The sequence below is a fragment of the Cnephaeus nilssonii genome (assembly GCF_951640355.1).
Source record: "Cnephaeus nilssonii genome assembly, chromosome: 4".
Lineage (NCBI taxonomy): Eukaryota > Metazoa > Chordata > Mammalia > Chiroptera > Vespertilionidae > Cnephaeus > Cnephaeus nilssonii.
In genome coordinates, this window is record NC_137075.1 from 82,745,331 (window position 1) to 82,773,173 (window position 27,843).

The 27,843-nt window shown below is 48.5% G+C and overlaps 1 protein-coding gene across 1 annotated transcript in view; it reads left to right on the plus strand.

Annotated features, from left to right (window-relative positions):
• The window catches only part of RAD51B (RAD51 paralog B), a 514,016-nt gene extending 499,818 nt beyond the window's left edge, over window positions 1-14,198 (plus strand). Inside the window, exons 10-11 of the mRNA XM_079768331.1 lie at window positions 5,403-5,481; window positions 13,695-14,198. Coding sequence (XP_079624457.1) covers window positions 5,403-5,481; window positions 13,695-13,711 — 96 coding nt within the window. The 3' untranslated portion in view covers window positions 13,712-14,198. The remainder of the gene's footprint in view (window positions 1-5,402; window positions 5,482-13,694) is intronic.
• The last annotated feature ends 13,645 nt before the right edge of the window (window positions 14,199-27,843 follow it).

The following is a 27,843-nucleotide window of genomic DNA, read 5'->3' on the forward strand; positions in this document are numbered from 1 at the left end:
TTGTGGTCATGGGTTGCTTTGGGTCTAACCACCTTGGTGGTCCTCCACTTGTTCTGTCTGTCGGTTTCCCTTTTGGAATTTGGACTCCAATCCAGACACATCACACCCAGCATGCTTTGCTGAATGAGGAGCAGAGCCGGATCATCACTTCCTTGCTGTAGATACTGTCTCCATTTATACAACTGGAGACCACACTAGTTTATTGTGAACCACATCTCACAACCAACTTGTACTGCACTGTAGTTAACTAACACTCCCGTCCCATCTTCTGAAAGCTAAATCTCATCTCCCTGTTCTGTAACAATGGCTGGTCCTTGTTCTCAAGAAAAAGGCCTTACATATCCTATATAATAATCCTATATAATAAAGAGGTAATATGCAAATTGACCATCACTCTCTCACACAAGATAACCGCCCCCATTTGGTCAAAGATGGCTGCCCCCATGTGGACACAAGATGGCCAACAGGGGAGGGCAATTGGGAGGGATCAGGCCTGCAAAGGAGGGCATTTGGGGGCAATCAGGCCTGCAGGGGAGGGCAGTTAGGGGTTACCAGGCCTGCAGGGGAGGGCAGCTGGGGGAACAAGGCCTGCAGGGGAGGGCAGTTGGGGGCAACCAAGCTGGCACGGGAGGACAGTTAGGGGCAACCAGGCCAGCAGGGGAGGGTAGTTAGGGGTGACCAGGCCAGCAGGGGAGGGCAATTAGGGGCAATTGGGCCAGCAGGGAAGTAGTTAGGCATTGATCAGGCTGGCAGGGGAGTGGTTAGGGGGTGATCCGGCTGGTAGGGGAGCAGTTAGGTGTTGATCAGGCTGGCAGGGGAGTGGTTAGGAGGTGATCAGGCTGGCAGGCAGAATCGATTAGGGGCAATCAGGAAGGCAGGCAGGTGAGCAGTTGGGAGCCAACAGTCCTGGATTGTGAGAGGGATATCCGACTGCCCATTTAGGGGTCCCAGATTGGAGAGGGTGCAGGCTGGGCTGAGGGACACCCCTCCCCCATGCCCAAATTTCATGCACTGGGCCTCTGGTATTTCAATAAAATTGCATCCTAAAAGATTTATAGGATTGGTTCAAATATTCTAACCAAATTAAGATGTGTTTTGATATTATGATTATCTAATATGTTATCTCTCTATATTTTTCATCTTCTGATACCATATTCAGCATTCCATCAATGGGTTTAGTCACATGACCTCAAGTTCAAATGTCACCTTTTCAGTGAATTCTTCTCTTACCACTCTACTTAAATTTGCTCCAATGAATGTTTTCTCTGCCTTTTATCTCCATCATATTATCATGTATATGATTATATAACCATCTAACACATATAATCATCTAACAAACCATATATTTTACTTACTCATTTTATTTATTATCTTTTTGCCTTCGTTAGAATATAAGCTCTATTAAGGTAACAATTTTTGTCAGTTCTGTTCTCTGCTGGATCCATGTTTGTTGTATGGATGTGGTTGAGTACATCAGCGTCCTATGCAGGTCAGTAAGAATGTGGAATATGACAGAACCAAGACTACAGTACAGCACATTCTACTAGAGGTTGCTGCCCCTCACCACATTTCTGTCAGTCCATCAGTCTGGGAGTTCTCTCCCTACTTAAAAGAAAGGAAGTAGGGTTCATCTGACATAACTGATCACTTCCTTTTTCTAACTGCACACAAATCATTCTTTCAATGACCCATTTTAAACCCTGCTTGAGAAGGGTGCGGCATTAATCAGTGGCCTGTCCAAACCCCTTGATTCTCTGGAAAGGAGGTCCTTCCAGATGTGCGGTCCCTCCAGGTGAGGTTCTCGTGGCCAGGGTGCTGCGCTTGCTCAGAGCGGGCCTGTGTTCCCTGGAGAGTGCGCAGTCATGTTGGCAGCAGCACCCTGAGGCTCAGATGTTATTTGTTGTGTTGCATTGAAATATCACATCCTTCCCCCCGCCCCCCCCCCCGCCACCCTCCCGGGTTTTACTTTTGCAGTTTATAAAATAAAAATGATAATATAGTTTTCAAAAATATACTAGGGTACTTTACTGATTATTATTTATTTATACCCGTTGCTTCATGTAGACAATAAAGATCCAAAGTTTTGGATATGTTTAGTTTATTTCTGTTGTTCTTTGATCTAAAGGGTTTATATATTTTCTATCCACCTCACATCTAGAAGGACCTCCTTTTGCCACATTCTTGCTAACGCAGTTGTGGTTTAGGCCCTTGTCATCTCATCACTGAATGATCACAATAGCCTCCTAACTGGCTTCAGGACTCCATCTCTTGCTTCTCCATCTCAGGCTCTCCCATCAGGCTAGTTTCCTGGAGCCCAGCTACTCAAAATGTGGTCTATGGACCACAGCAGCAGCACCTCCTGAGAACTTGTTAAAAATTCGGACTTTCAGACCCCACCCTGAGCCTATGATTCAGAATCTGTCAACAAGACCCATTCATACCCATTAAAGTTTGAGAGCACTGTCCTCTCTTCTCTCATGCCATCCCCCCACCAGGCGCATCCGTCAGCTTCACATTGAACCATTCCCAACTGTCTCTATCAGGAAGGCTCCACCTTAATTTAAAGGTGAGATACTTTTGACATATAATATTTTTGACACTATCTACACATTGATAGTGTCAAATTGGAGTGAGGAGAAGGGGTGAGTCTCAGACACTGGGGTAAGGACTCCACACTGCCTCAGAGCCCTCTTGCTTAGCAGGCCGAGGGACCATGAGCAAGTTTATCTAGATAACTTTGGAACAATTGTAGAAATTATTGAGATTCAACTTAAATGGAATCCTTCTGGTAAAAGCAAAGAATATTGGATTTTGATGAGTGAACATTAAGGAGTGCTCGGGAAGCATATATGATGAGTTGCTGGAAATCTTCTTGTTAGTTGGACACAGTAACAGGCATTTTATAGACTTAATTTAATCCTCACAATAATCCCATGTAGGTAGGTGGTAATATCCCTATTTTACACGAGAGGAAACTGATACTCAAAAAAGTTAGGTTGCCGAAACCGGTTTGGCTCAGTGGATAGAGCGTCGGCCTGCGGACTGAAAGGTCCCAGGTTTGATTCCGGTCAAGGGCATGTACCTTGGTTGTGGGCACGTCCCCAGTTGGGGGTGTGTAGGAGGCAGCTGATCAATGTTTCTCTCTATCCCTCTCCTTTCCTCTCTGTAAAAAAATCAATAAATATATATATTAAAAAAAAAAAAAGTTAGGTTGTCCATAGCCACAGTATTGGTTAGAATTCAGGCTATAGCATGGTAACAAAGACTCCAAAATGCAGTGGTTCGCAGTGGCTCTGTCCTGAGGTGGACAGGTGACCCCAGCGGGGAGGCATTGATGCTTTATGAGGTCGCCCGGCTTCCTTCTCCTGGGTCTCTTTGTCATCCCCAAAGGTGTCCACATCCATGTGGTTGAATCTGTTCCTGCCCTTGGGAAGGGGGGAGGGAAAGTGAAGAGCACACATTTTCTTATGAAAATGTAAGCCAGAAGTTCTACCTGATACACTCCTGTTCTGTTAGTCAAATGGCCTCCCTGGTTGCAAAAGAGGCAGAGGAATGTTGAAACCTGAGGAGTTATTTACTAAAAAGAAGACAGGGGATGGCTATTAGGGGACAATCACAAGCTTTGCCATAGGCACAGAGATTCAAACTCCACGACTAAAACCTGTGATCTTTTCACCACATTATTCCACCATTTCTCATAGCTGACAGTCAGTAAATATTTGTTGACTTGAGATAGATTGAGATAGTACATGTGAGCTTTTTGGTTATTTGAAATTCTTTCTTCCTTCTTCCTTGCCTCCCTGATTACCTAAGTAGCTCTGGGCCAAACTGTCACTATTTTTGATGATGTTAATTTGTGGAACAGGAAGCTGATATTCATCTTCCTTTGGGAGAAATGTGATAATAACCCACCAGTCCTTAGAAGTTCTGTAGAACCATATGAGGTGTGATAAAGGGTTAGTGATAATGACCAAATGACCATCCCCTTTAAGGTAGGTATCTTCTTAGGAGAATGCCATTGCTCAAAATATTTTTGGTATTTTGTGTTGGCTGGTAGGTCAGTCAACTCTTGCTGCAGTAATGCTTCATGACAACACCCAAATCTCAGAGGCATGCAGTAATGAGCATTTCACCAATGTGTCTGTGGGTCTCCTTGGGGTCACTATTTGGGATGGGCCCGCAGGCCAGCTCTGCTCCAGGTGTCTTTCACTCTCCTTCTGAGACAGCAGGTTAGCTTGGATATATTCTGTTTCTAACAGTACCAGAGGCATCAGAGAATAAGTGGAGATATATTGGGCTTCTTGAGGCCTGGGCTAAGAACTGGCACAGCCTATTGATCCAAATAAGTCATGTGGCCAAACCCACAGTCAAAGGCCATGAGAAATACTCTACACCAGTGGTTCCCAACATGGGGCACACACCCCACAGGGGGGCAAATTGATTTTTAAGTGGGGCAATTCAAGAATGAGTTATTACCAGTGAATTTTTTGCATTTATTAAGATTCTAGGTTCCTCATCTACAGTATATAAATATATATTGTGACATATTTATGCATTTCAGTTCTCTATTATAAGTTCTGAAACTTTAGTTGCTATTTTTTCACATCACTTCATTTTATTATTATTTTTTAACAATTTCTTAGTGATTTCTTCCTCAGTACTTTAACTGTCCTTTTGGTCTTTCGTTTTTCTCTTTCATGGATGTCATGTTCTTTGGAAGCGTGTTTTAGACCAAGTTAATGGCCTTTTAGGCTTCCTCCACATGAATAGGCGTTCACTTTTTGAATAATAATTTTATGTCACAGGCGGGGGGAGGGGAGGAATCAGGATTTTAGAGATGCTTAGGTGGGCATGGCTTAAAAAAGGTTGGGAACCACTGCTCTACACCTTAACCAAGAGGAACTGTAGTCACATGGGAAAGGGGATGAATACAGACTGGGTGAAGAGTTGGGGTCAAGAATGCAACCTACCGTGATTTGCCTTTCATAAGTTATTTTGAATATCTTCAATTATGTTAAATCTTTATCTCTTGAGGGAGCTTTAAAAAAATTTTAGTAAAATAGCTGAGTTTATGAATAAAATTAGGCTAGTTTTATCATTGGACAGAAAGATAACTGTTGAAGCACGTGACATACAATAATGAAATTTATTTCTAGAAAAACTGGCTCAAGAATATGGCATTCAAGGGCAGAATAGTTGGAATAAATGTATAGCCTTCCAAGGTAATCAATTGATTGACAGAATAACACTCATTTGATTCTAAAATAATTTTTAAAACATAAATAAACCTTATGACTTGTGGTCATATGGTACCAGTTTGTCTCAAAGTGGAAAGGGGACTGAATGGGGGCTCCCCTCTGATCTCTCCTGGACTAACCCTGGGCAATGTGTTTGATGCACAGATTCTCATCGCCAAGTCCCCGCTGGCTCCCTTCACCTCCTTTGTCTACACCATCGAGAAGGAAGGCCTGGTTCTTCAAGGTAAGATCCTTGGATGAAGCCATTTCTTTAAGCTGATTGTGCTCAGAGGTGCCCATTGCTGGTGATAATTATTGCTACGCTCCTGATCGATATGACTTCAGGACAGAATCAAAGGTCAAGAGGAACTGGCCAGTGGTCTTTATCCTGGTGAGATGAAAGAGATTGGCAGTTGTGGCAAGAATTTGAAGAAGGTGGTTGTGGGGCTTAGAGAGAACTGTAGAATTTTCTAACACAATAAGGGTCAAACCAAGCAGGCTAGGAACTGCCGCCGCCCAGTCCTCTCGCAGATCCTGGAATGAGGAGCAGGGGTGAGTCTCGGACCCTGGGGTAAGGACTCCCTCCGCACCACGTCAGAGCCTCTTGCTTAGCAGGCTGAGGGACCTGTGCTCAAGTCCCGACTGGGGGGCCAGGCCTCGCTGGCCTCCACCTTATGACATGGGCCTGGGGCTCAGAAGGCGCCAAGTCCTGGCTCGTGGGAAAGCACCCAGGAACCACGGGTCCGCTCTGGTGGTTCACTCCCAGATGCTGCATCCTCTGGCAGATAGGAAAGGCATCCAACCACAGGTCTGCCCAGAAAACAGTGAACATGAGTTCGATTCAGACACTAATGAACTTAGCCCACAGGGTCCCAAACTGCTTGGTCCATTGCGAAGCTTCCCCACAGAAATGCTCAGGATACACCTCTGTCCCCCACTGCCAGGCAGGAGGCCCTGCCCACAGAGATGCCTAGGTGGCCATGTAGCCTGAACCAGAGGACCACACTGTCATTGCTGTCCGTGGGAGCACTATCTGCCCTGTAGGATTTATGAGTTGAGCATTTTCCCCAGGTTTGTGAGACAGGGCGAGAATGTATAACATCCCAGTGCACTGCCGAGATCCAGCCGGAGCTGCGTGGGGCAGGCTGGAGAGCCCGTGCTTCTGTCTGCGCACAGGCTGCAGCCTTCCCTTTCCTCCCCTCCGGAAGCGCCCGCTTCGTCCTGGACCCCAGAGCAGTGTGTTTGTTTGGTGCAGCTGAGCTCCTCAGCAGGGACTCGGGGCCGGGGAAATTTGGGGTAAGAACTACTGACCTTTGGCTCTTAGCCTTTGACTTATGCTATCCAAGTTCCTTGGTAAATATTTTTTTTACAATTGCAAATATTGTTTTCTGACAAAGAAGCCGAGATTTTAAGACCAGATTAAGCAAAGCAAACAGCAGGCCCCTTTGTTACATAGTCTCTGAGGGTGTATAACTAATAAGCCATCAGAAGGCTAGAGTTTTATTTACTCAGTGCACGGTGTGGCTTTGGCTCTTCGTTTTTAGAGCCTTTCTTAAAAGATTAAAAGTCTACTAACTAGCAAATTTAGATGAAGATTTCAATAAATTCTGTGGAAGATCAGGAGACAATTTCAGGGCGGGGGAGTGAGGGGAGAGCCAGGTCTACCCAGACGCCTTGTGTTGAGAATCCTGATCCCTGGGCATTGTGGTAAAAGGCATGTCTACGCCGGGTCTAGTTTGGAGAACTTTTAGGGTAGTGTTTGTGGAAACAACATTCACAGGGTTGCCTCTTTGACAGCCATTGCTAGGATCGTGACTTTGACAGGAAAGATGAAGTTGTTAGAGAAAGCAGAGGCTGGAAATTTCAATCAATCAGTAGAGGTTTAAAAAAACTACAAAGGAAGAATATTAGAAAAAGTTGGAAAACTGGGGAGAAAATGAGTTACTAAATGAGGCGGCCCTGGAGTTGTGTGTCTAGGAAAGAAAAAAATTCAGGAAAGTGTCCGATGATCCAAGAACCCCAAGGGATAAGGGAAAATGTCTGAGGGGCCGCAGAGCCTCACCTGGTTGCTTTGAAAGCTGTTTTATCCATCCCATGCCCTCAAGCTGCACCTCCATCTCTGGGTTTTCCCAGGCAGCAAAACCCTTCGGCCCCTGTCAGCAATGCCACTGAGTACAAACCTCTGGGCAGGCCCTTCCCTCCGGCGGCATGCTCCCAAGACCTTGGGAAAATCAAAAGCTGTGACCCTCAGAAAAATGGGGACCCCCTCCTTTATTGGAGAGACCCCTTGGATATCTGTTCCAGCTCTGCCGTGATCTTGAGAAAATCTAGTTTTGTCAGCTTGAAAATGACAGAGTTGACCTTGATTCAGTGCATTGCAAATTGTGTCACGACCCATTCCTGAGTGATAAAGTAAAATGAATGAGTCACAGCCAGCATATTGTATTGTTTCATGAAATATTTGTTGTGTGATTGTGTGTGTGCATTTTCAGTTTCTGCATGGAGGTTGCAATGCAAATGTTTTTCTTCCTTGGATTGTAGTCACTGGCCTGGATGATCTCTAAAGTCAGCCGTATCTGATTCTCCGAGGAGATGGGGTACTTATCGTTCACTCGGCCCAGTAGAGCTATCTCCTTCAGATCTCCACACACGGGAACATAAAAGCTTATTTCCCTCCCGCCACTCTTACCAGATGACTGAGCTAGAAAACACCTGCAGATTTCTCCAGGATTAAAGCAAAGAAACCTTTGATCCCTGGGTGGTAACCTTGGAAAGGTACCAGCCGTCGAGGCCAATAAGCTTTTTGTGTGTGAGGGGTTGCTCTGGCATGATAGCCCTAAGTTGGCATGGAGGTTGGTGCCGAGAGCTGGCGGGGACAGTGTGGCATTCCTGCCTGGGTGGCGGAGAGGGGAAGGGCAGGAAGGTGAGGGTGGTGCCAGCTAAAAGAGGAACTGCCATCCCTGCCACCTGTGGCTCCACTGGGGTGATGCAGCCTGGAAAGGTGGGAAGGAGGAACCCCCTACCTGGCGGGGGCGGGGGGTGGGGGGGACTATTAGCGAATGTGGGAAGAATCCCTCAATGCATTTCATTCCCCCAGTAAACCCCAAGATTCCTGCTGGCCTGCTAGGCGGAGGTTGTATAATACCTGCCAAGCTCCCGCGTGCAGAGTAGAGGGAGGGAAGAAAAGGTGAGGCCAACATTCAATTTCCCTGCTCTGCAGGCCACTCCTCTCACCGGTTTTCAAGGATTAGGATGCTGGGAGCAGCGGGCCATGGGGCCTGATACCCTTCCCCCACCTTTGTTCACTGGGCCGGAGGCGGGAGACACTGAGGGGCTTGCTTAGAGATTTCTTAGGCTGCTTTTTGAAACACTTGAAGGAGCTGGTCCATGCTATTGTTGTAGTAAAATAGAGAGCGGAACTATTCTCCTTTTGCGGGAAAAGAAGAAAAGGTAAAAGAAAGAAAACCCACCCTCCCGGCATCTTCAGAAGGCTCCCCGGCTCTGGCCATTGCCATGGTAACCCCTCTGTTTGCATCTTCTTTGTCTTTCTGCACTTGTTGGGCATCCTGGCCTCTCAGGGTTGGGCCCAAGACCTGGGAAATACTTAGGCCCCAAAGGAGAAGGAGCTCACAGCCACCAGCTTCTGATGGTTCGACTCTGAGAGGGGCCAAGTCCAGCAGAGGGAGGGTCCAGCTTATTTGTGCAACTGAAGTGGGAAGGTGAAGGAGTAGGTGCCGTTAATCCATTTTAACTTTGCCCCTAGAGCTCCCCATGAAACCCTCAGCACCCGAGAGTGGAAAAGCTGAGAGGCGTGGCCAGCCCCGAGGGCGGCCAAGGGTGCCAGGACCAAGTGCAGAGGGAAAAGCAGGGTGGGCCCACAGAACCGACGGTTGCAGGAGGGAGGGAGAGTTGATGGGCTCCAACATGACTCGCATCTGCTCTGGTCTTTGTCCGTTGTTTCCCTGGGAAGCCCCAAGTGTTGTGCCACCCAGAACACAGCTGGGACCCCTGGGCCTCTGTGTCAAGACCAGGAATAAAGATTCTATCATTAAAAGCAGCCAGGCTGCCCTAACCGGTTTGGCTCAGCGGATAGAGTGTCGGCCTGCGGACTGAAGGGTCCTGGGTTCGATTCCGGTCAAGGGCATGTACCTTGGTTGCAGGCACATTCCCAGTAGCGGGTGTGCAGGAGGCAGCTGATAGATGATTCTCTCTCATCGATGTTTCTAACTCTCCATCCCTCTCCCTTCCTCTCTGTAAAAAATCAATAAAATATATTTTAAAAAAATAAAAATAAAAACAGCCACGCTGGCCCGGCCAGTGTGATTCAGTGGTTGAGTGTTGACCTATGAACCAGGAGGTCACAGTTCGATTCCCGGTCAGGGCACATGCCTGGGTTGCTGGCTCGGTCCCCAGTAGGGGGCATGCAGGAGGCATCTGGTCAATGATTCTCTCTCATCATTGGTGTTTCTACCTCTCCCTCCCTCTCCCTCCCTCTCTGAAATTAGAAAAAAATATATTTTTTAAAAAATTAAAAAGCAGCCAGGCTGTGTGGCTGATGCTGCAGGAAGCCTGGGGAAACTGGGGCCATCCAGGCTTTTGTGGGGCTCATAGCAGTCAGGCCCATCACCTGGGTAGAGAAGCAGACCCTCAAGAAGGGGCTGCCGGGGAGGATGAAGAGGCTGGGGGGCCTCCTTGCTCACTCTGCCTTTGCTGCGCTCTCCTTTTCCTGGGGGCCTGAGGAGCATTTGAAACACAAAAGCCAGGTTGCTTCGAACAGAACGGAAGATAATGGCTTTCTTTCTCAGCAGGACAGAATTATTTTTTTACATTGTTTTTATTTTTTAATCAGGATCAGGTATCACAGGTTGAATTTGGATTCTGGGGCTGTCCTCTGCTAGTTTAGGTTTGAGTGAGCCACATAAACCTTGGGATAGAGACGGGGAACCTAAGGAGAGCCAGGGGACCCTGAGATAGATCCAGGGAAGGTGCTGGAAACAAAGCTAGTTTCCTGTTTTCCTAGCCACTTAGTGTAGGGACTTAGAAGAAAGCAGAAAACAAAGAGGTAAAACCATGATTTTTTTTAAAGAGCTGGAGCGCTATGGCTTCATCTTTCTTGTAAATGCAAGGGTGGATGTTTGATTGCCTTTTAAAGCATATTGGGAGGGACATTAATCTCCTCTGTTTGTTCCCTTGTCACAAAGTTGGGTTAGAGTCTTCTACTCCATTTTCTTAGTCACTGAGCCAACAGGATGATTTATTGAAAAATTCTTTCCCCCCCCCCCAAATACCACCATCTGAGTTCATCAGATTTCAGTCTGAATCAGTAACCCATCTAAATGTTTTCTGCCTGGTGGACTCAGAGTGACCCTGAAGATTCTCAATCTGTTTCCATCCAGGTATGAAGGTGTCTGCCTGGTAAATACCACCCACGTACTTGGCACAGCCTGGCATTCTCATGGGAGCCTGGGCAGAGAGCCCTGGGAGTCAGTGGAGCAGAGAGAGTGAACTTCTCGCCCAGGGGTCACAGAAAAGAGAACAGAGCAGGCCTGGTGCATCGTCCCCGGGGCTGCTGGCGCCACTGCAGCCCAGAAAGCTCATCCAGGCCCAAGCATTCCCCGCAGCTTTTGCCTGCTGCTCGGTGAGGCGCCTCCCAGAGGAAACGAGGGAGGACTCCAGTCTGCCCAGTTCTCTTCTTCCCTTTAAACATTCATTTCACACCTCCTCCCGGCGTGACATCTTCCCACACTGGCCCTCTGCTATGTCCACTTTTTTTTACTCTGGCTATTAGCCTCAAAGAGAGATTTGTTTGGAGGACATTCCAAATTTGCATCAATGGCTTATTGCACACATCATGCCATAACTTCTTTTTGTCCCTTAATGTCATCTTGTTGCAGTATATCCACCTTGATACACATAAATCATGTTCTTTCACTTTAACTGAGGTAGTCACATCCATTGTTTGAATATACCACATGTTGGCCATTACTTCCTGGATGGAAATTACCATTATTTGTTAATTGAACGAATTCTGTTGCACATGTTTCTTGGTAGGCAGGTGTGAGGGTGTCTCTGGGTCTACATCAAAAAGTAGAATGGCTGGTCAGAGGGTGGGCAGTTGCCAATCTGGAGGCCAGGAGCAGGGCTAAATTTTGGGAGTTATATTGCTACAAGCACGGGAGATGAATGTGCAGCGACACATCCCTCTTCGAGTCCAGTTGTGGAGGTTAGGCAGTACAGACCTTAGGGCTGGGCTTGTTGCATAATGTTGAAATGCTACATCAATATTATGTGTTAAAAATGCTGTCAGGACCCTCTTGTGTAGAGCCTAGAGCCGAGAAATGGGGCATCACAGTTAGTAATGACACCACAGATCAGCACCCAAAAATCTTGGTCCCCTACCCAAAAGGGAATCTATCTCAAGCAGAAACTGTAGTGTATGTTTTGCTATTATGCACCAAGCAAGAAAGATATTTGAACAACACCTACTAGTGCTTATAGCACAAAGCAGGGTCTGAATTTGGGCCCAAAATCACAGACTAAACACTTTTTTTCTCCCCAAAATGTTTTTTCCTGTCTCCACAATGTTTTAAAACATGGAACAAAATGTTCGTTGGAATAAGGTTCCAGAGAAAAGCTCTGTTCCAAGGCCTGGACTATAGTTAGTCTGAACCCACACTCCTTTAGAAGCTGCAAGCCACTTGGCCATCTTTGCCGGGTCACAATCTGCATTTGTGAAGATGCCCAGGTAATAATACGGAAGGATGTTAAATCCATCCGGGTTGTTGATTTCCTTTGAAAACCTCTTCCAAAAGGACGTGGTGTTCTTTCTGGAATATGACATAAGCTTTATTTCAGTGAGTTCAGGTATTTGTTGAGTATCTATTGTTTACAAACCATGGGGGATATGAGGCTGAAAAAAAAAAAAGGTTTCTTCCTTTTAGTAGCTCAAAATCTAGTTATTTCAAACAAAAATAACTTTGATCAAAGCCAAACTGTGACACATGACACATATTATCAAGGTTAACAAATGGAGCATGGAAGGATAGGGGAGACAGACTCGTTCTAACTGGGATGGCTGAGGAAGCTCCCGAGAGCATGTGGGGCTGGAACTGGGCGTCAGCTCCCGATGCTGATGGAATGGCCTGCAGTGCCTCTCCACAGAGACCAGGTTCTTTTGCCGCCTGAGGACAGATCTGGGGACCCTGGGGAGTGCTGATTAGTGCCATGTGACTAATGAATCATGCTGACTAATGTGCTCTGAATGGATTGATTCAACAATAAAGGGAGCACTGAGAGTCAAGAGTTCAGATCCTGAATTTCACCATGAAGTATAAATCACTTACGCTCAGTACTTCATTCTTTTTGGTCAATTAAAACGTGCTCATGATGAGAATCCAAGGCACCTTGACCAGAAAGTGCACCCGAACTGTAAGGAGAGCAGAAATGCTCCCCAGCACCACCCAGGACAGGCTTATGCAACCTCAGGTTATTCATAGGACGTGCAGAACGAACCCATCACATGCTGCTCCCAGCCATGCAGAACTTTTATTTCCTCTCACGGGCCATGAGAACCGACACAGCGCACGGCGCTCACACCAACTGACAGACAGAGGGGCCTTTGAACAATCTTCCTGTCTACCTACTGGGGCGTCTGTGTTTTTCTACAACAAATGTCGCCACAGAACTAAGAGCTTGCGTTGCACACACAGCTCTTTCTCTCTTTTGACATCTCCCCAGCGAGGCTGCTTGAGAACCTGGCCTTCCGTGTCCAGATGTTTACTGAATTCCGCAGGCCCCCCAAAGGGCCCGAGTTCCTTTGTTGCTCTCCGAATCATTTCCCACAGAGACTGACCGATGTCCTGAAGGAGCCCTTCAATAGGGAGGATAAATGGAGGCAGATGAAGACATGACCCCCTGAGGTTCACCCACGTCCACGCTAACAAAGGGTCTGAGGCACAGCCTTGTAAGGAGCGTTTTGGTCAGCAGCGTCCCTTTCTAGAGGCCACGTCTCCCCCACGGGGCCGCTTTCAATGGCTACGATCAGAGTGGAAGTGCTGGGCGTCGGTGAAGGGCCGGGCTGTGCTAGGTGTAGCACAAAACGTCTAAATCACGGCCCCCTGCCTTTGTGAGGACTTCCTGGCTGCAGATGGCAGCTGGCTTTCTCAGGGGAAACCTGGGGGGAGAGGAGGAAGCGGAAGAGGGGCTCCAGCTTCTCCGGGTGACCTCTTCCTACCCAGCCCAGGAAGACTCCCCTTTTTCTACAGCCATCAAGCCTGGGCTGCAGGACCCTAACCCACACCTGTGCATCGTCACAGACAGGTGTGTGTGCAAGTGGAACCCTGCCAGGAGGAAAGCTTACTCAGATTGCTGGTGACAAGTTGGTGCATTTCACAACAACAACGTTTTTGTTCTGTGTTTTTTCAAACTTTCTTTCTCTCCCTCTTTTTTTCCTTTTAGGCCAGCAGAGGCCATAGGGACACTGTGACCTTTGTCTGGAGCTGATGGGGGCGTGATTTGTGAAATGAAACAGGACTGTGCTGCGTGGAAGAAGGAAACGGAAGCCTGCCTAATGGGGATTAATTAGTTGATTGCTGCTGCGATGGTAACAGATTTGCCCTCATACCACTGCGCCAGCCATCGCAGACCTAGCGGGGAAGGTGAAGACGAAGGAGTCTTTGTTCTGGCCTCTAGATGCATGGGGCTGTGGGCCTTGCCGCCATGGGATGTCAACAGCCATAATAATAATAATTTGCACTTATATAGCACCTTTCAACCAGGCACCTCAAAGCGGTTTAACCACATTAATTAATTAAAGCCCACAATCCCCCTGGGGAGAGGAGGAGGAGGACTAACAGGATTTGTAATTACAGGAGGGAACATTTCCGAATAAAGTATTGTTCACCAAATAAAAAGAGGAGGTGTATAAGAATTGGGATCTCCAAAGAGTAACTGATTCAGAAATGAAATCATGGAAGGATGGGGGGAAGGGGCATGGGCTTGGGGGTCTGTTCTTGTGTCAGAGGGAGGTCGACGGGCTCAGAATTCACTGACAGGTTTGGATCCCACTGAGAAGCGGAACATGTATGGTGTTAGTGGCATTTGGAAGGTCATTAGTGGTGCAACTATTGTGGTGTAAATTCAAGTTTCACTAATAAATTGTGTATAGCCCCGCAGAACAAAGACTGAGATTCTTGCAGTATTTAATAAAGGATGAAATGATTTCTTTAGATTGAAAGCCCAAAGCTGGGCCAGTCAATTAGCAAATAAATCAATTGGTGACCCATAGGATAATTTAGTCGTTTCCAGCACAACACCAAGCTGACCCCCTCCTACTGCCATAGGCTTCCCACCAAAGCTTCAGGACTGGTTCAGTGCAAGGCCTGGGGGCTTCGGCCCCTTCAAATCTTCCCAGCCTTTGGCACTGGGACCTCTCTCACCCAAGTGGTTAGTGACCCTGAGTTGTTCTCTATATGATCACTTTGTACCTGCTCCCCCTCCAGGGGTTTTTTAATGCCGTGGAGGCTAGAATCAAGTCTTATCCTGTCTCTTGTCTCCTAGACCAGTGGTCGGCAAACTCATTAGTCAAGAGAGCCAAATATCAACAGTACAACGATTGAAATTTCTTTTGAGAGCCAAATTTTTTTAAGCTTAAACTCTATAGGTAGGTACATTGTTATTAACTTAATTAGGGTACTCCTAAGCTGGCCTTTGCTAAAAACTCAAGGGGCCAAAGAGCCGCATGTGGCTCGCGAGCCGCAGTTTGCCGACCACTGTCCTAAGGGTACCCAACAGTGCTGTGAGCAGAGCAGGTACAGACTGGTCAGGAATGGCTGAACAACTAAGTCCTTAACAGCTCATATCTATTGAGCCCAGACCAGGTGCTAAGGGGAAGCTCAGAAGCAATAGGATATGAACCCCATCCCGAGAACTCTGTTACAAGGAATGGGAAAGACTCATATACTACTAACAATAGCATAAAACAATAAAATAAAATGACATGGTGGATGCACGTTCAAGCCTCATGCTGCAAGGGCAAAAGAGAGATCAGGGAAGGTATTCCTGGGGAGCAAGGGGTGCACTGGGCACCGGCTGGTGAGTGGTGTGGGCAGACCTGGCAGAAGAGGGCGAGGCTAACTTTCCGGACTGAGGCCCTTTGCCTCCCTCTGAGTGAGGTGCATTCTGAGAACTTGGGGTCTTTGATTGAACATTTGTGAAAAACAAGCTGAGTTTTTGCAGCCGATTAAATGTCAATTTCCCATGAATTCTTACTATATGAATTGGCCTATTTCAAACATCAAGGGAGTATTTAAGAAATTAGGAAAGATGTTTTGTTCTCTGTAACTATTAATTCAGTCTCTCTCCACTTTCACTGTTCACCAAGTAAGAAAAGCCAAACAGTTCACACGTAAAAACAGGGCACTCAAAAGTGTCTGAAAAAGGTACAAGGAAAACACTTCTCCATCACACGTGTCAGAGATTAAATGGCTTCCTCCTGGAGACTTTTCTTTTTGACCCCTGTGCACACTAAGACAGTGCTCTACACCCAGCAATTAACGAGCCAGTCCCCACGCTCTCCCGCTCCAGGGCCCACCAGGGCGGCTCACCACAAACCACAATGCCGGGATGGACCTCAGCAGTCTTTGCCTCATGCCAATATTTATTGAGTGCACTGCATGTCTAACACACACCATACGTGCCTAAGCATACACAATCCCCTAACCGTCTGACAAGGTAGGACTTTTATCATCCCTCTTTCCAGATGAGGAGCAAGGCAAGAAGAGTTCAGTCCCTTACTAGAAAGTGATGGAACATGGATTTGAACCCAGGCAGACTTGCTCCTTCCTCTCTCCCCCCTCACCAACCCATGTCATATTTCTATTCATATCTACTACAACCTCTCTTGGCCATCCTCAATTCACTAAAGGGCTCAGCACCATACTATACACATAGCAGGAACTCAGTGAATATTTTCCAGATAAAAGAATTGCTAGAGTAGTGGCTGCAAAAAGCCTGGGCTGTGGTGCTGAGAATAAGGTAGAGTCCCCATCACCACCTTCTTCTCCTTTCTCCATTATTAAAGACTAGAGGCCCAATGCATGAAAATTCATGCACTGGAGGGGAGGTCCCTCAGCCCGGCCTGCCCCCTCTTGCAGGAGGCGACCTGACGATCAGGGGAAAGCGATGTCCCCATCACACCTCTGCTGCTGCCACTGCTAGCAGCGCAAACCTTGGCCGGCCCTGATTACCTGAGCCTCAGGTGGCCCTGGGCAGCTGAGCAGCCACCATTCGAGACTTGCCTGTGCCTCGGGCTGGCCCTGGGTGGCTGGGGGGTTGAGGGGACTGGGGGACTCCACAGGCAGGCACATGGGGCTGAGGGGACTGGGCGCCACTATCTTGTGGCTGTGGGCGCCACCACCTTTGAGGGCGTGACAGTCAATTAGCATATTTCCTCCTTATTGGCTGTGGACTCCACCATCTTTGTGAGGATGTGATGGTCAATTACCATATTCCCTCTTTATTAGATAGGTCTAGAGGCCCAGTGCATGAAATTCGTTCACGGGGGTGTGTGTCCCTCAGCCCAGCCTGCACCCTCTCCAACCTGGGACCCCTCGAGAGATGTCCGACTGCCCATTTAGGCCTGATTCCAGTAGGATCGGGCCTAAACGGGCAGTCAGACATCCCTGTCACAATCCAGGACTGCTGGCTCCCAACTGCTCGCCTGCCTGCCTTCCTGATTGCCCCTAACCGCTTCGGCCTGCCAGCCTGATCACCCCCTAACCACTCCCCTGCCAGCCTGATTGATGCCTAACTGCTCCCCTGCCAGCCTGTTTGCCCCTAACTGCGTTCCCTGCAGGCCCGGTCACCCCTAACTGCCCTCCCCTGCAGGCCTGGTCCCCTCCCAACTGCTCTCCCCTGCAGGCCTGGGTCTCCCCCAACTGCCCTTCCCTGCAGGCCCGGTCGCCCCTAACTTCCCTCCTCTGCCAGCCTGGTCTCCCCCAACTGCCCTCCCCTGCAGGCCTGGTCCCCCCCCCCCCCCCCCCCGCAACTGCTCTCCCCTGCAGGCCTGGGTCTCCCCCAACTGCCCTTCCCTGTAGGCCCGGTCGCCCCTAACTTCCCTCCTCTGCCAGCCTGGTCCCCCCCAACTGCTCTCCCCTGCAGGCTTGATTGCCCCCAACTGCCCTCCCTTGCAGACCTGGTCCCTCTCAACTGCCCTCCCCTGCTGGCCTGATTGCCCACAACTGCCCTCCCCTGCTGGCCATCTTGTGGCAGCCATCTTGTGTCCACATGGGGCAGCCATCTTTGACCACATGGGGGCAGCCATCTTGTGTGTTGGAGTGATGGTCAATTTGCATATTACTCTTTTATTAGATAGGATTAGGAGACGTTGCCCCAGGAAATGTTCATAAGAAAGAAGACACAGGCCGTATTCATGAGCTGAAAATCTGCCAAGCTGGTACCACCCATGAGATGCTAGTGAAGCATCTTGAGCTGTTAATTATTTTCATTGAATTCGGGTGCGATGTGGAGCTTTTTTCTTGGGGGGCATGTACATGCACATATGTAGGCAAAGTCCGACTTTGTCTCCCTGTCTGTGCTGGCATCCTAGCTGCTCCGTGCCTGTGCCACGGTCCTGGTGAAGCATCAGGAGTGTGTGTTCCTATCAGCCCACAGAGCTAGAGTTTCTGGATTAATCCAGAGGAGCTAAATTCCTCGCATAGTGTCTGCTATGTTGTATGTTGTGAGCAACATTATTGCTCTGAGACAAGATTATAAAAGTTCGTCTGGCAAAACCAGAGGAGATGGGGAATGAGGATTAGGTAATGGGGGAGAGGGAATGAAGACAAAAGGAAGTGCAAAATATCAGATTCTGACCTAAAAACTGTGGTCTTAAACCCACTTGGCAGTGTCTTCCTCCCTCCCCCCCTTCCCCCCGCCCCCCCCCCCCCCCCCTGCGCTTCGGTTTTAATGTCGTCACCATCACTTTTGTCCCATGTCTGTGAAGGGACATTCTTTATTCAGTTACAGAATTCAGCAGAGGCCTTTTTTGCTCAGACAGAAGGAAGAAGCCCGGCCTACTTCTCAAACGAGCATTCTAAGTGTTAGGGAAGCATGTTGCCTACTTCTCTAAATGTCCTTGAGGGTGGGCTTCAGATGCAGCACAAGTTCCCCAGATCTGGGCCGAGAGAGGACCAATAGATAGCGGGCATGTGTCAGGGTGGACTTGTGCCTAAACAAACAGCCCGCCAAATCTCAGCGACTTAACATCTCCTGGGCCGCTGTCTTCCATGTGGTACTTCACGTTCCATGTCAGGACAACCACTTCCACAACTGCCTCGGGGGGTGGGCAGGGCGGCGGGGAGGGTTGGGTCGTGCACTTACAGGTCGTGCACTTACAGGAACAACGCACATCACGTCTCTCAGGGCCAAGCAGTCACGTGGCCACTCCCAACTCCAAGGAGTGGAAGGCACAAGCCCACCCTCACCCCGTATTCTGAAGGGAAGGAGAACTGGATATGCGTGACCCCTTGTTGTGTCTGTGAGACCCAGCGAGCTGGCAAAGGTCGCCTTTCACATCCACTCCTTACCTTGGACTAATGGGCATCTATCAGGCTCATGGGGTGATGTTGAGGAAGGAAGACCAAATCGTTCTGCAGCCCATTTCAGTCTGCGGGGACCTTTTGGAAAAAGAGTTGACAGGGAAGACTAGTTCACCCCGGCTTTCCCTTGGAGCTCCCAGACTAGTCACGTTAGAAACCCAGGCGAGGGCCACCCTGATTTCAGCAGGACGCCTGAGACCAAACGACGAGTCGCCCAGGGCCATCGTGCTTCGTGAGAAGAGGCTCTGGAAACCGCCCTCCGCCTCCATTCCTCCCTTGTGACCAGACATGATTCAGATCCCCTCAGCCCTGTGACTTTCCAGAAAGCAGCTCTCCCCGCAGCAGAGAGAGGGGGGGAAACTTTCCCTTATTATTCTTCTAATAATGAATTCCTGCTCTGAGTGGGCGCTTCCATGTGTTTTCAGTCAGTGCTGATGGCAGCCTGGCCGGGGGGACATTTCCAAGAGGCTGTGGACATAATAGATGAGGCCTCGCATTGACAGAGCTGCTCTCAGCTTTCCTTCCAGCGCAGCCCTCCCGAGGCCTGAAATCGGAGACGAGAAATGATTCACGGGATCGTGTTGTGAACAAACATGGCTGCCCCACCTCGTCGTTCCTGTTAACTAAGTAAGAAGGGATGGTTTCAAAGCTTCCCTCGGAGAGATGTGCAGACCTGGATTTTAGTAACTTAAAAGGACCTAACGTTCTCAGGCCAGACAGTTCTTTGTAGATGCCAAGACCTCCTGTGTTCAGGGCTCACACAGAGTCTTAGCCTACCTTGACCTCATAAGAACAAAGGGAGAAATGAGGTCATTCTCAAGCACACGAGATTCTTCCAAGTGAGCAATGGTGGTAGGCCCTGTGTGCTAAGGGGTCCCACCTATTCGATCCCCCCAAAGTGAATGTCTTCAGATAATACCTAGTTTCAAATGACCTGCAGGGGACTTGTACAAACGACTGGTTATGAACGGGCTCTTTTCCTGGAGAAGAATGTCAGTCACTCGGGTGAAGGGACAGCTGTTGTTAAGGACATAGTTGTCCTGGAATTGGAAAACTTTTGAAAGCAGAGGCCGCCCTGGGGATTCACTGCCTTGGAGTCTCTGCTCCTCTCTGCATTTCTACCCAAGGCCACCCTCTTGCCCAGCAGACCTGCTCTTCAGACTGTCCTGCTCACTTGAAACTTTAGCTTGCGCTTGGCTCACCCTCGTCTCTTGAGCTCCTCTCTCTACACTGCAGCCTTTCAACTTAAGTTCCCATTGGCTTTTTCCCTTGGTGTCTCCTAGTTAAAATTCCTAAGAGAGAACCTCATTGGCTTGGGCTGATCTTATTGTTTTGTCTCAGGTAACATCACTGGTCACTAGCCAGCCAGTCAGTTGTGGGCCGAGGGGGGAGCTGAAAGCAGGCTGCCTAAGCAGCCGCAGATGTGGGCAGGGCAGCTGCCCTAGAGGGGCTGGTTTCATGTTTTTAGGGGACTGGCCGTGTGTGGTGTTGCCCTGTTTCAACGAAGTCAGAGGAGCTTAGTCTGAATTCATACATCAATGGGAAGACGGGCGGGGGGTGGGGGTGGGGGGAGAAACTGGATTACAACACTGGACGTTGTCTTGTATTCATTAGAGACCATTGCGTTCCTATCTCAGCAGATGGTTAAAAGGCCACCCCAACTCAGTCCAGATTTCAGCATTTCCATATTCGTGAGAGTAGACATGGGGCTGGAAGTGAATTAGAGGCAAATCTAAACAACCCGGTGTTTCTCTGCTCTTTCCTGAGCTCTATGTCCATATTGATTAAATCATTGGCCAGCCCTTGTCCTGTGCCTGACACTTGTACCTACTGCCTAAAGCTACAAGTTCCCTAGGAGCCTGTGATGACACAGAAGGCCGTTCTGATGGTGTTTCCAAACCTGCTGCTGTGGGTTCTAGAGCCAGTGTCTCTGGACCACGTCCAGATCTCTGCTCATTCCATGTAGAATCTGAGGTTGAAGTCTGTGGCCATCGGCTGTCCCTGGGATCTGAGAACCCACCTGGGGTTTGTCCAGCACCAGCATCCCAACTCCTGAGTCATTACCATGTCAGCATCTTGAATGTGGATGCAGAGATGAAGCACGAGCCAGCCTGGCTTTCTCCCAGTTCTCTAGGCCCCTCTGGGGCTAATCAGCAGCCACCCATCCCTGTGTTAATAACATAAGCTCTCTAATGAGAACACCTGGAGGAAACTCATAGGAAGGCTTGAGATGAAGCCAGTTTCGCAGTAATTATTCCTACCATCATTCTGTTTTAGGCTGGACTCAGACTTTCCAGTCAAAACAGCTTGTTACACCCAACCAACTAGATGGACGGACCTGTACCTCACAATTGTTCCTTAAACCACCTCGGGTTTTACTAAAACTCTTCATGTTCACATCTCAGTTCCAAAGTCTTCTTATACCTTGAACTTCAGGCAGCGTATCCCTACTTCAGGAACACAGGGTTTAGTGAAATGTCCTGGGTGCATCTCGTGGGTGGAATTCTTTGGTGGTCTCTTCCCAGCCCTTTTGTCACCCAACCAGCCCATCTTGAGGGTGGTGTTCGCATCACTGGAGAAATAATAGACCTTCTTAACTGGAATTGCCTAATCAGGGGAGAGAGGATAGCGGCTGGGGAGGTGAAAATGGTGGGCAGGGCACGCATGGAAAACAGGTCCCTGCTGTATTTATTAGCCTGCTAAGGCTGCCATAGTAGAATGCCAGTGAAAAGCCTAAACAACAGAAACTTATTTTCTCACAGTTGTGGAGGCTGGAAGTCCAAGGTCAAGGTGCCAGCAGGTTGGTTTCTCCTGAGACCTCTCTCCTTGGTTTGCAGACGGACACCTTCTCGCTGTGTCCTCACATGGCCTTTCCTTTGTGTGCGTGCCTAGTGTCTCCTCCACTGTAAGGACACCAGTCTTATTGGGTTAGGTTCCCAATTTGATGACCCCATTCAATCATAATTACCTCCTTTTAAAGGCCTATCTCCAAGTACACTCACGTTGGGGGTTGGGGCTTTAACATACGAATATTGGGGGGGGGGGCACAATTCAGTTCATAACACCTGCCATAACTCTGTTTTCTTCAACAGATCATCTCTCATCCTCTGATGCTGCCCTTCTAATTCTGAGAAAAGTAGATATTGGTCGAGAAATGGCAGGTGTGACTCTGTGCAGTGAGTTTGAGAATGGCTCAGCTAGGTATGGAGGGGGCCTGAGATAAGCAGAGTGAGTGATGGATAGGTGGATGGATGGATGGATAGGAGGATGGATGGATGGATGGATACATAAATAGATGGCTGCATGAATATACACATGGATAAATCTATGACTTGGGTAGTGCATCAGTAGTCCAGGAAAGACATCACATTCTCTGTCTTTAGGGTTGTAGGTTTTTGCACTGCTGGGGTTGCAAACTCAAATGCTACTGTTAGATAACAGAGTTGCAAAAAGAGGCTAGTGTGCAATAATAGGGAGTAGTGGGGACTGTGGCAAATTAGAAAGAGTATGACCTGCCTAAAGGGACAGCATGTACTCAGTTCCAGCCAGTTGTTACTTTGTAGGATGCCAGCCCAGTGCTGCCAGAACTTCTGATTTTTCAAGAGAAGCCAGAAATCGGAATTTTTTTCAAATGAAATCTTTCTTTAAATAAATATTTAAATTATGGCAACCAACTCAAAATTGATAAAAAATATTGGGTGGGCCAAAGAAACACATTTACAGCCTGAATGAACCCTGGAGGCTGTGGGATTTCCACTTGTGGGACACCAGGGAGATCTGCGATGTCAGCACACGCGGATGTAGGAGTTTCGGGGCTTGGGCTCATGAGTATGCTGCCCGGGTTCAGATTCCAGCCCGCTACTTACTAGCTTTGTAATCTTGCGCAGGTTATGCATATAACGCAGAGTCGTTGAAGGGTGAAATTAGTTAATACATGCAGATGCTCAGAACAATGCCTGTTGCTAGTGGCAAAGCAATAACTGAGCCAGTATTATTAGGAAGTATCACTAAACCTCGGGGTTTTCTCGTCTATAAAATGGGAACGACAGTTGCCTTACCTGTCCCCCAAAGGAAAAGAAGAATATGCAGGAAAGGGCTTGCAAAGCGTGCACACCGCTAAGCAATACACCATGCATTGCTTTTGTTACTGTTCCCATGAAGGAGACTGAGCCTTACCCGGGCAGGGCAGGGGGTCCCTGGGAGGAGGAGGACAGCAGTAACTAGATCCATCCTCTTGGTTCCGAGGGACATGTGGCTGTTTTGCTGTTCTTAGAGGGTGTTTTTTTTTTTTATTCGTTATGAAAATGTTAAACCTTCAGAAGAGTAAACATTGTGATGAACACCCAAGCACTCTTATCTAGCTGTAGTCATTGCTAACGTTTGCCACCTCATCTCAGTGAGTGTTGCTGGCAGTGTGGGTGGATGTGGCCGAGATGCAGTAAGAGATGGGACGGAGGGAGCCTAGTGGCACCGAACAGAGAGCCGAGAGCTTCCACTACTCGGTGACTCCTTATTGCAGGAAAGCAGGGCCCGGTCGGCTGTGGATGGTTCTCTTTGGATAGGACCCTGAGGGGTGTTCTGTGCAGGGTCGTTTCTCATAAGTGATGCATTGTTACCACCTTAAAGTGGTAGAAACTGGGACACGGAAATTCTTTTCATTATTTATTTTTGTTTATTATTATCAAGGTTTTAATTTTTTGAAAGAGAATATATAATTATGTATGCCTCATGTAACTGAACATGTCTAAAGAGACTGGCTGTGGAAATGTCACTGTCGTAAAGAATTCAGGAATGGAAACCATGCTGGGGTCTGTGAGAAGCTCAGTGAAATCGCGGTGATAAAAAGACATGTTGGTCCCTAAAAATGAAAGGTTTTAGGAGCAAAACACTCAGATTCAAAGAAAGTATAAAGGGCTCTTTTTGTTAAAGTATTTAAAAGAGTCTCTAAGACATATTGCCCCATTTCTCAGCGTTCGCTATGACTGCATTTCAATGTGAAGGCTTCTCCCTCTTAAAACGTGAAAGCAACTAAACTTCGCTTGAAGATTCCATTCTTCGGACCCTTCATTAATTTAAGCTGACATTCCTTCTCAATTGGGGCAAATCATCAAAGCTTTATTGTATTGAGAACCTTGAATTCAGCAACAAAGAGTGCGGGGTTTGGAGGGAAATGTGGGGAGGGGGTGGGGGAGATCCTGAGGCCCAAAGAAAGGAAGGGAGGAAGGAGCTGAGAAGGTGGGTGGGAGGGAAGGACTGGAGCATTGAGAGGGAACTGGGGACAGGGGCGGAGTTAGCAAAGCAGAGAGAGACTATGGAGGGTTGTGGTAGAAGGAAGGGGCTTAGAGGGACCTGTGCCCTAAAGCTGCCCCTCGGGCCTCCGCTAATCAAGACAGTAGAAGCTAAACCAGCCGGCAACTTTGCCCTCACAAACTGGCTTCCAGAATAAGGATGAAAAGGAAGAGAAGGCACAGAGGAAGAGAAAACATGTTCCTATCTTCCTTCATTCAGGGGCCTCTCAAATTTTCTGCCAGTAGAGTCCTGCCCTGCAGCAGTGCCCGGCAGGAAGCCGGCTGGGTGGGCCTGGCCTGGCACCACAGCCCTGTCACCAGTCCTGTCCGGCTCAGTGGCACCTCCATCCACCTGGACCCAGGCCTACGGCAGGGCTCTCTCTTCCTTTCTGGTGTCACTTTCCGTGGGATGGATGATGTGGGATGTCCTAGGGGCACTGTATGGGGTTCCCTGTTGAGGAATAAGGCAAGGAAGGATCTTTAGAAATGTGAGTAAGTCATACACAAACTTTTAGATTTATAACTAGAATAAAATAAGATTTGTAAGGTGAACGTTAAAGCCTCAGGGAAAACTGGGTTTTTCCAAGGTGTAACGTTAATAATAAATAAAATACTGATTTCAAAAACCAAAGCAGTCCCCGACAGTCTTTCCTCTGCACCGAAAAAGTCCACAGGACACAAGAATTTCACGTGAACACTGTGGTGTAAATAGTTCCCGGTGTCCCACAGCCCATCTGAGACCAAGTCAGTCAGGGAGGCTGGTGGCCATCAGTCCCCAGCCCACCACCTTCCCACTCAGTGCCCTCAAAGAGCTCCTGTGACCGCTCTGAGTCACAATTTCCCAATGTGTGGAAGGGGAATAGAAATAACTGTCCTAGCCCTGGCTGGCAAGTTCAGTGGTTAGAGCGTCAGCCTGCAAACCAAAGGGTCGCAGGTTCAATTCTGGTCAAGGTCATGTACCCTGGTTGCAGGTTCCCCTCCCACGTTGGGACCCACTGGGGAGGCAACCAATTGATGTGGCTCTCTCACAACGATGTTTCTCTCTCCCCTCCCCCGCACCCCACCATCCTTACCCACTCTCTCTAAAATCAATGGAAACAATATCCTCCAGTGAGGATTAATCAAAAAAATAAAATAATAATGATCGGCCTGATCTTCATCCCTGGGAGCCTGTAGGGATGACCACATAGATGAAGGATGATTTTCCCTCCCTCACTGGCTGTCTAAACCTGGGTTACTGCAGTGATCGATTCTCTCGTTTAAGACATAAATCAGATGGAGCTGTTCCTTCCGCCCAGAGCTCTGAGAGGAAGCCCTTTTCACTCAGATGGAAGCAAGGGCCTCCACGGTCCCACCTCTGGTTGCTCCCTCCTGGCCCACCTGCTGGGCCACCCCAGTCTCCAGGCTCTGGTCACCAGGCACCCTTCATAGCCTTGGCACTTCGGGACCCTTCGCTGGCAGGCTTCCCCCCCAGATAGTCCCATAGCTGACACCTCACCTACTTCCCCAGGTATTGGCATGACTCCCTCACCGCTAAGGTTTTGCTAAATGTCACCTTCTCTGTGAGACACCCCCCCCCCCCGCCCCCCGATTAAATTGCGGCCCACTCTCCTCACCCCCATTCTGCGCTGCTTTTGCTTTCCCAGAGCTGCAACAGTACACGGGCTGGAGGGCAGACATCTCTCATTTGTTCACGGAGTGCCCTAGCACCTACAGCAGCGTCAGGCCCAGCAAGCACGCTCAGTCAACAGGTTGGCTCTTGCTCAGAGGAAACCGATCAAAGATGGCCTGCTCTAGCTGAAGGGAACAGGAGCTCAAAATCTCTCCTGCCATTGCTGCAAGCTCTCCACGGAATAACCTTTGCTCCAGTGAGCAAGTTTGAAAACCGACATGTGTTCTCATACGTAAAACCCATGTTGAAACTATAATGGGCTGTGTAATGTCAGGCCCAAGGGCCTGGCACAATGTATACAGCAAGAGCCCAATTGTTATAGGGGTTGGGGAAGAAAAGTGGAGGGGGAAGGGGGTCAAAGATCCCAGGACTGGATTCTTGCTCTTATTCAAGCCTCAGCTCAATCATCAGCACTCAGCAAAGCCTTATCTGCTACTCTGTCTATGATCCATACAGCATGACTGTAATGATTTTAGGTTGGAGAAAGTTTTATAAGGACGTTTGTTAAGCAGCTACTATATGCTAGACAGTATCTGTGCCCAGTTTACTACATCAGTGATCTCATGAAATGTCAGCCCTATCCCCATTGTCTGTCCAGTACCTCGTGCCTGGCCTGGCACATGTTAGGTACTCAATAAATGCTCACCTGATTTCTTAACAACCCTCTGAGGCAGGTACTATTAACTCCATCTCACGGTGAGGGGCCAGGGTTCAGGTTTAGGTAACTTGCTTAATGTTGTCATACATGTGAGTGACAGAGCACAGATTTCAATTCCACTCAAACCAGCTCCAGTCACTCTGGTTCTGAGAGAGAATTTGGGTTAGACCATCCCTCTTGACCACACCAGCGATGGGGGGAGGGCTCTGTCTTTTCTTCCTGGAATTCTCTTCTCCACGTGGACTGACTTCCTCCCTTTGTCCAGTTAGCTCACCTGGAGGGGTCTCCTGCCACCTTCTTCTGACCAATGGGCCTGCCTGTCTCACCCTCCCTGCCTGGATCACCCTAGCATTAGTGGTGGCTCATCTTGAATCATAAATCACATTCTAAAAGACATTGCAACTTTGTGCTCAAAATCTCCTTAGAAGTTAAATATATTTTTGTGAAGGTCACTTGCTTATGAGTAGAATGATGGGTTCATCAAGTCTGTCCCTTTAAGAAAAATCTGGATAGTATCTAGTTCCCCCTCCCCAGCCCTCCAAAAAAACCACCCCAAAAAAACAGCCCTGCTTAGTCCACTTAATATAGCTAATTCCCCAAGGACCCCACACTCAGTTTCCACTCTGGCCACACGAAGGAAAAGCGCCAATCATGTTGTCTCGTTACATAAGCAGAAATCATTTGTAACTAGCGTGTTCGTTGTGCTTCCCATATACCCATTCTTCGATGGGAGTTTCTTTCTTGGCCGTTGCTGAAGTGCAGCATGCCAGCTGTTGACCCTGTAGAGGAACATCGCTACTTAGTGTACGCCCGGACAGACCTACTTTATGGAAGCTGAGAGTCAGCCTCTGGCTCTCTAGTTCCCAGAACTCCAGTCCCGGGAGAAAGCATCTCCATAAATCTGAGGTTTTCTGCCCGATTAATAATCGTTTGCATTGATTTCAGAGATGCCAGGCAGGTTTTCGTTTTCTGGGTGCATATTTACTCTAGAACCAGCAGTGGCCTGTGGAGACTCTTCCTGGAGGTTTCGGGTTCAGAGACTCAGGGTTGAGTGGAGTGTCTGAAACGGCCACTGCCAGCAGGACTGCCTCTCAGTTCAAGGCTGAGGTGGCTATTCGGTTGTGTGGGACTGTCCTGCCCTCCCTGCCTCACCCGCAGAATGCCAGGTGCATCCCCCAGTCCCTGTAGGAACCAGAGGTGCCTGTAGGCCACACCCAAGCACCCCTGGTTGAAAGCAGCAGTGGGGCAGATACCATTAAGTCCTGCAGCCAGAGGTCCCTCCCTCCCAGTGCAAGTTGCTTCCTACCCTTTTGCCTTCAATGACCTTTGTTTGCCTTCAGGTCCGGTCTTGATGAATACTGTTTTCATATTCTCGGGAGGAAACGTCCTC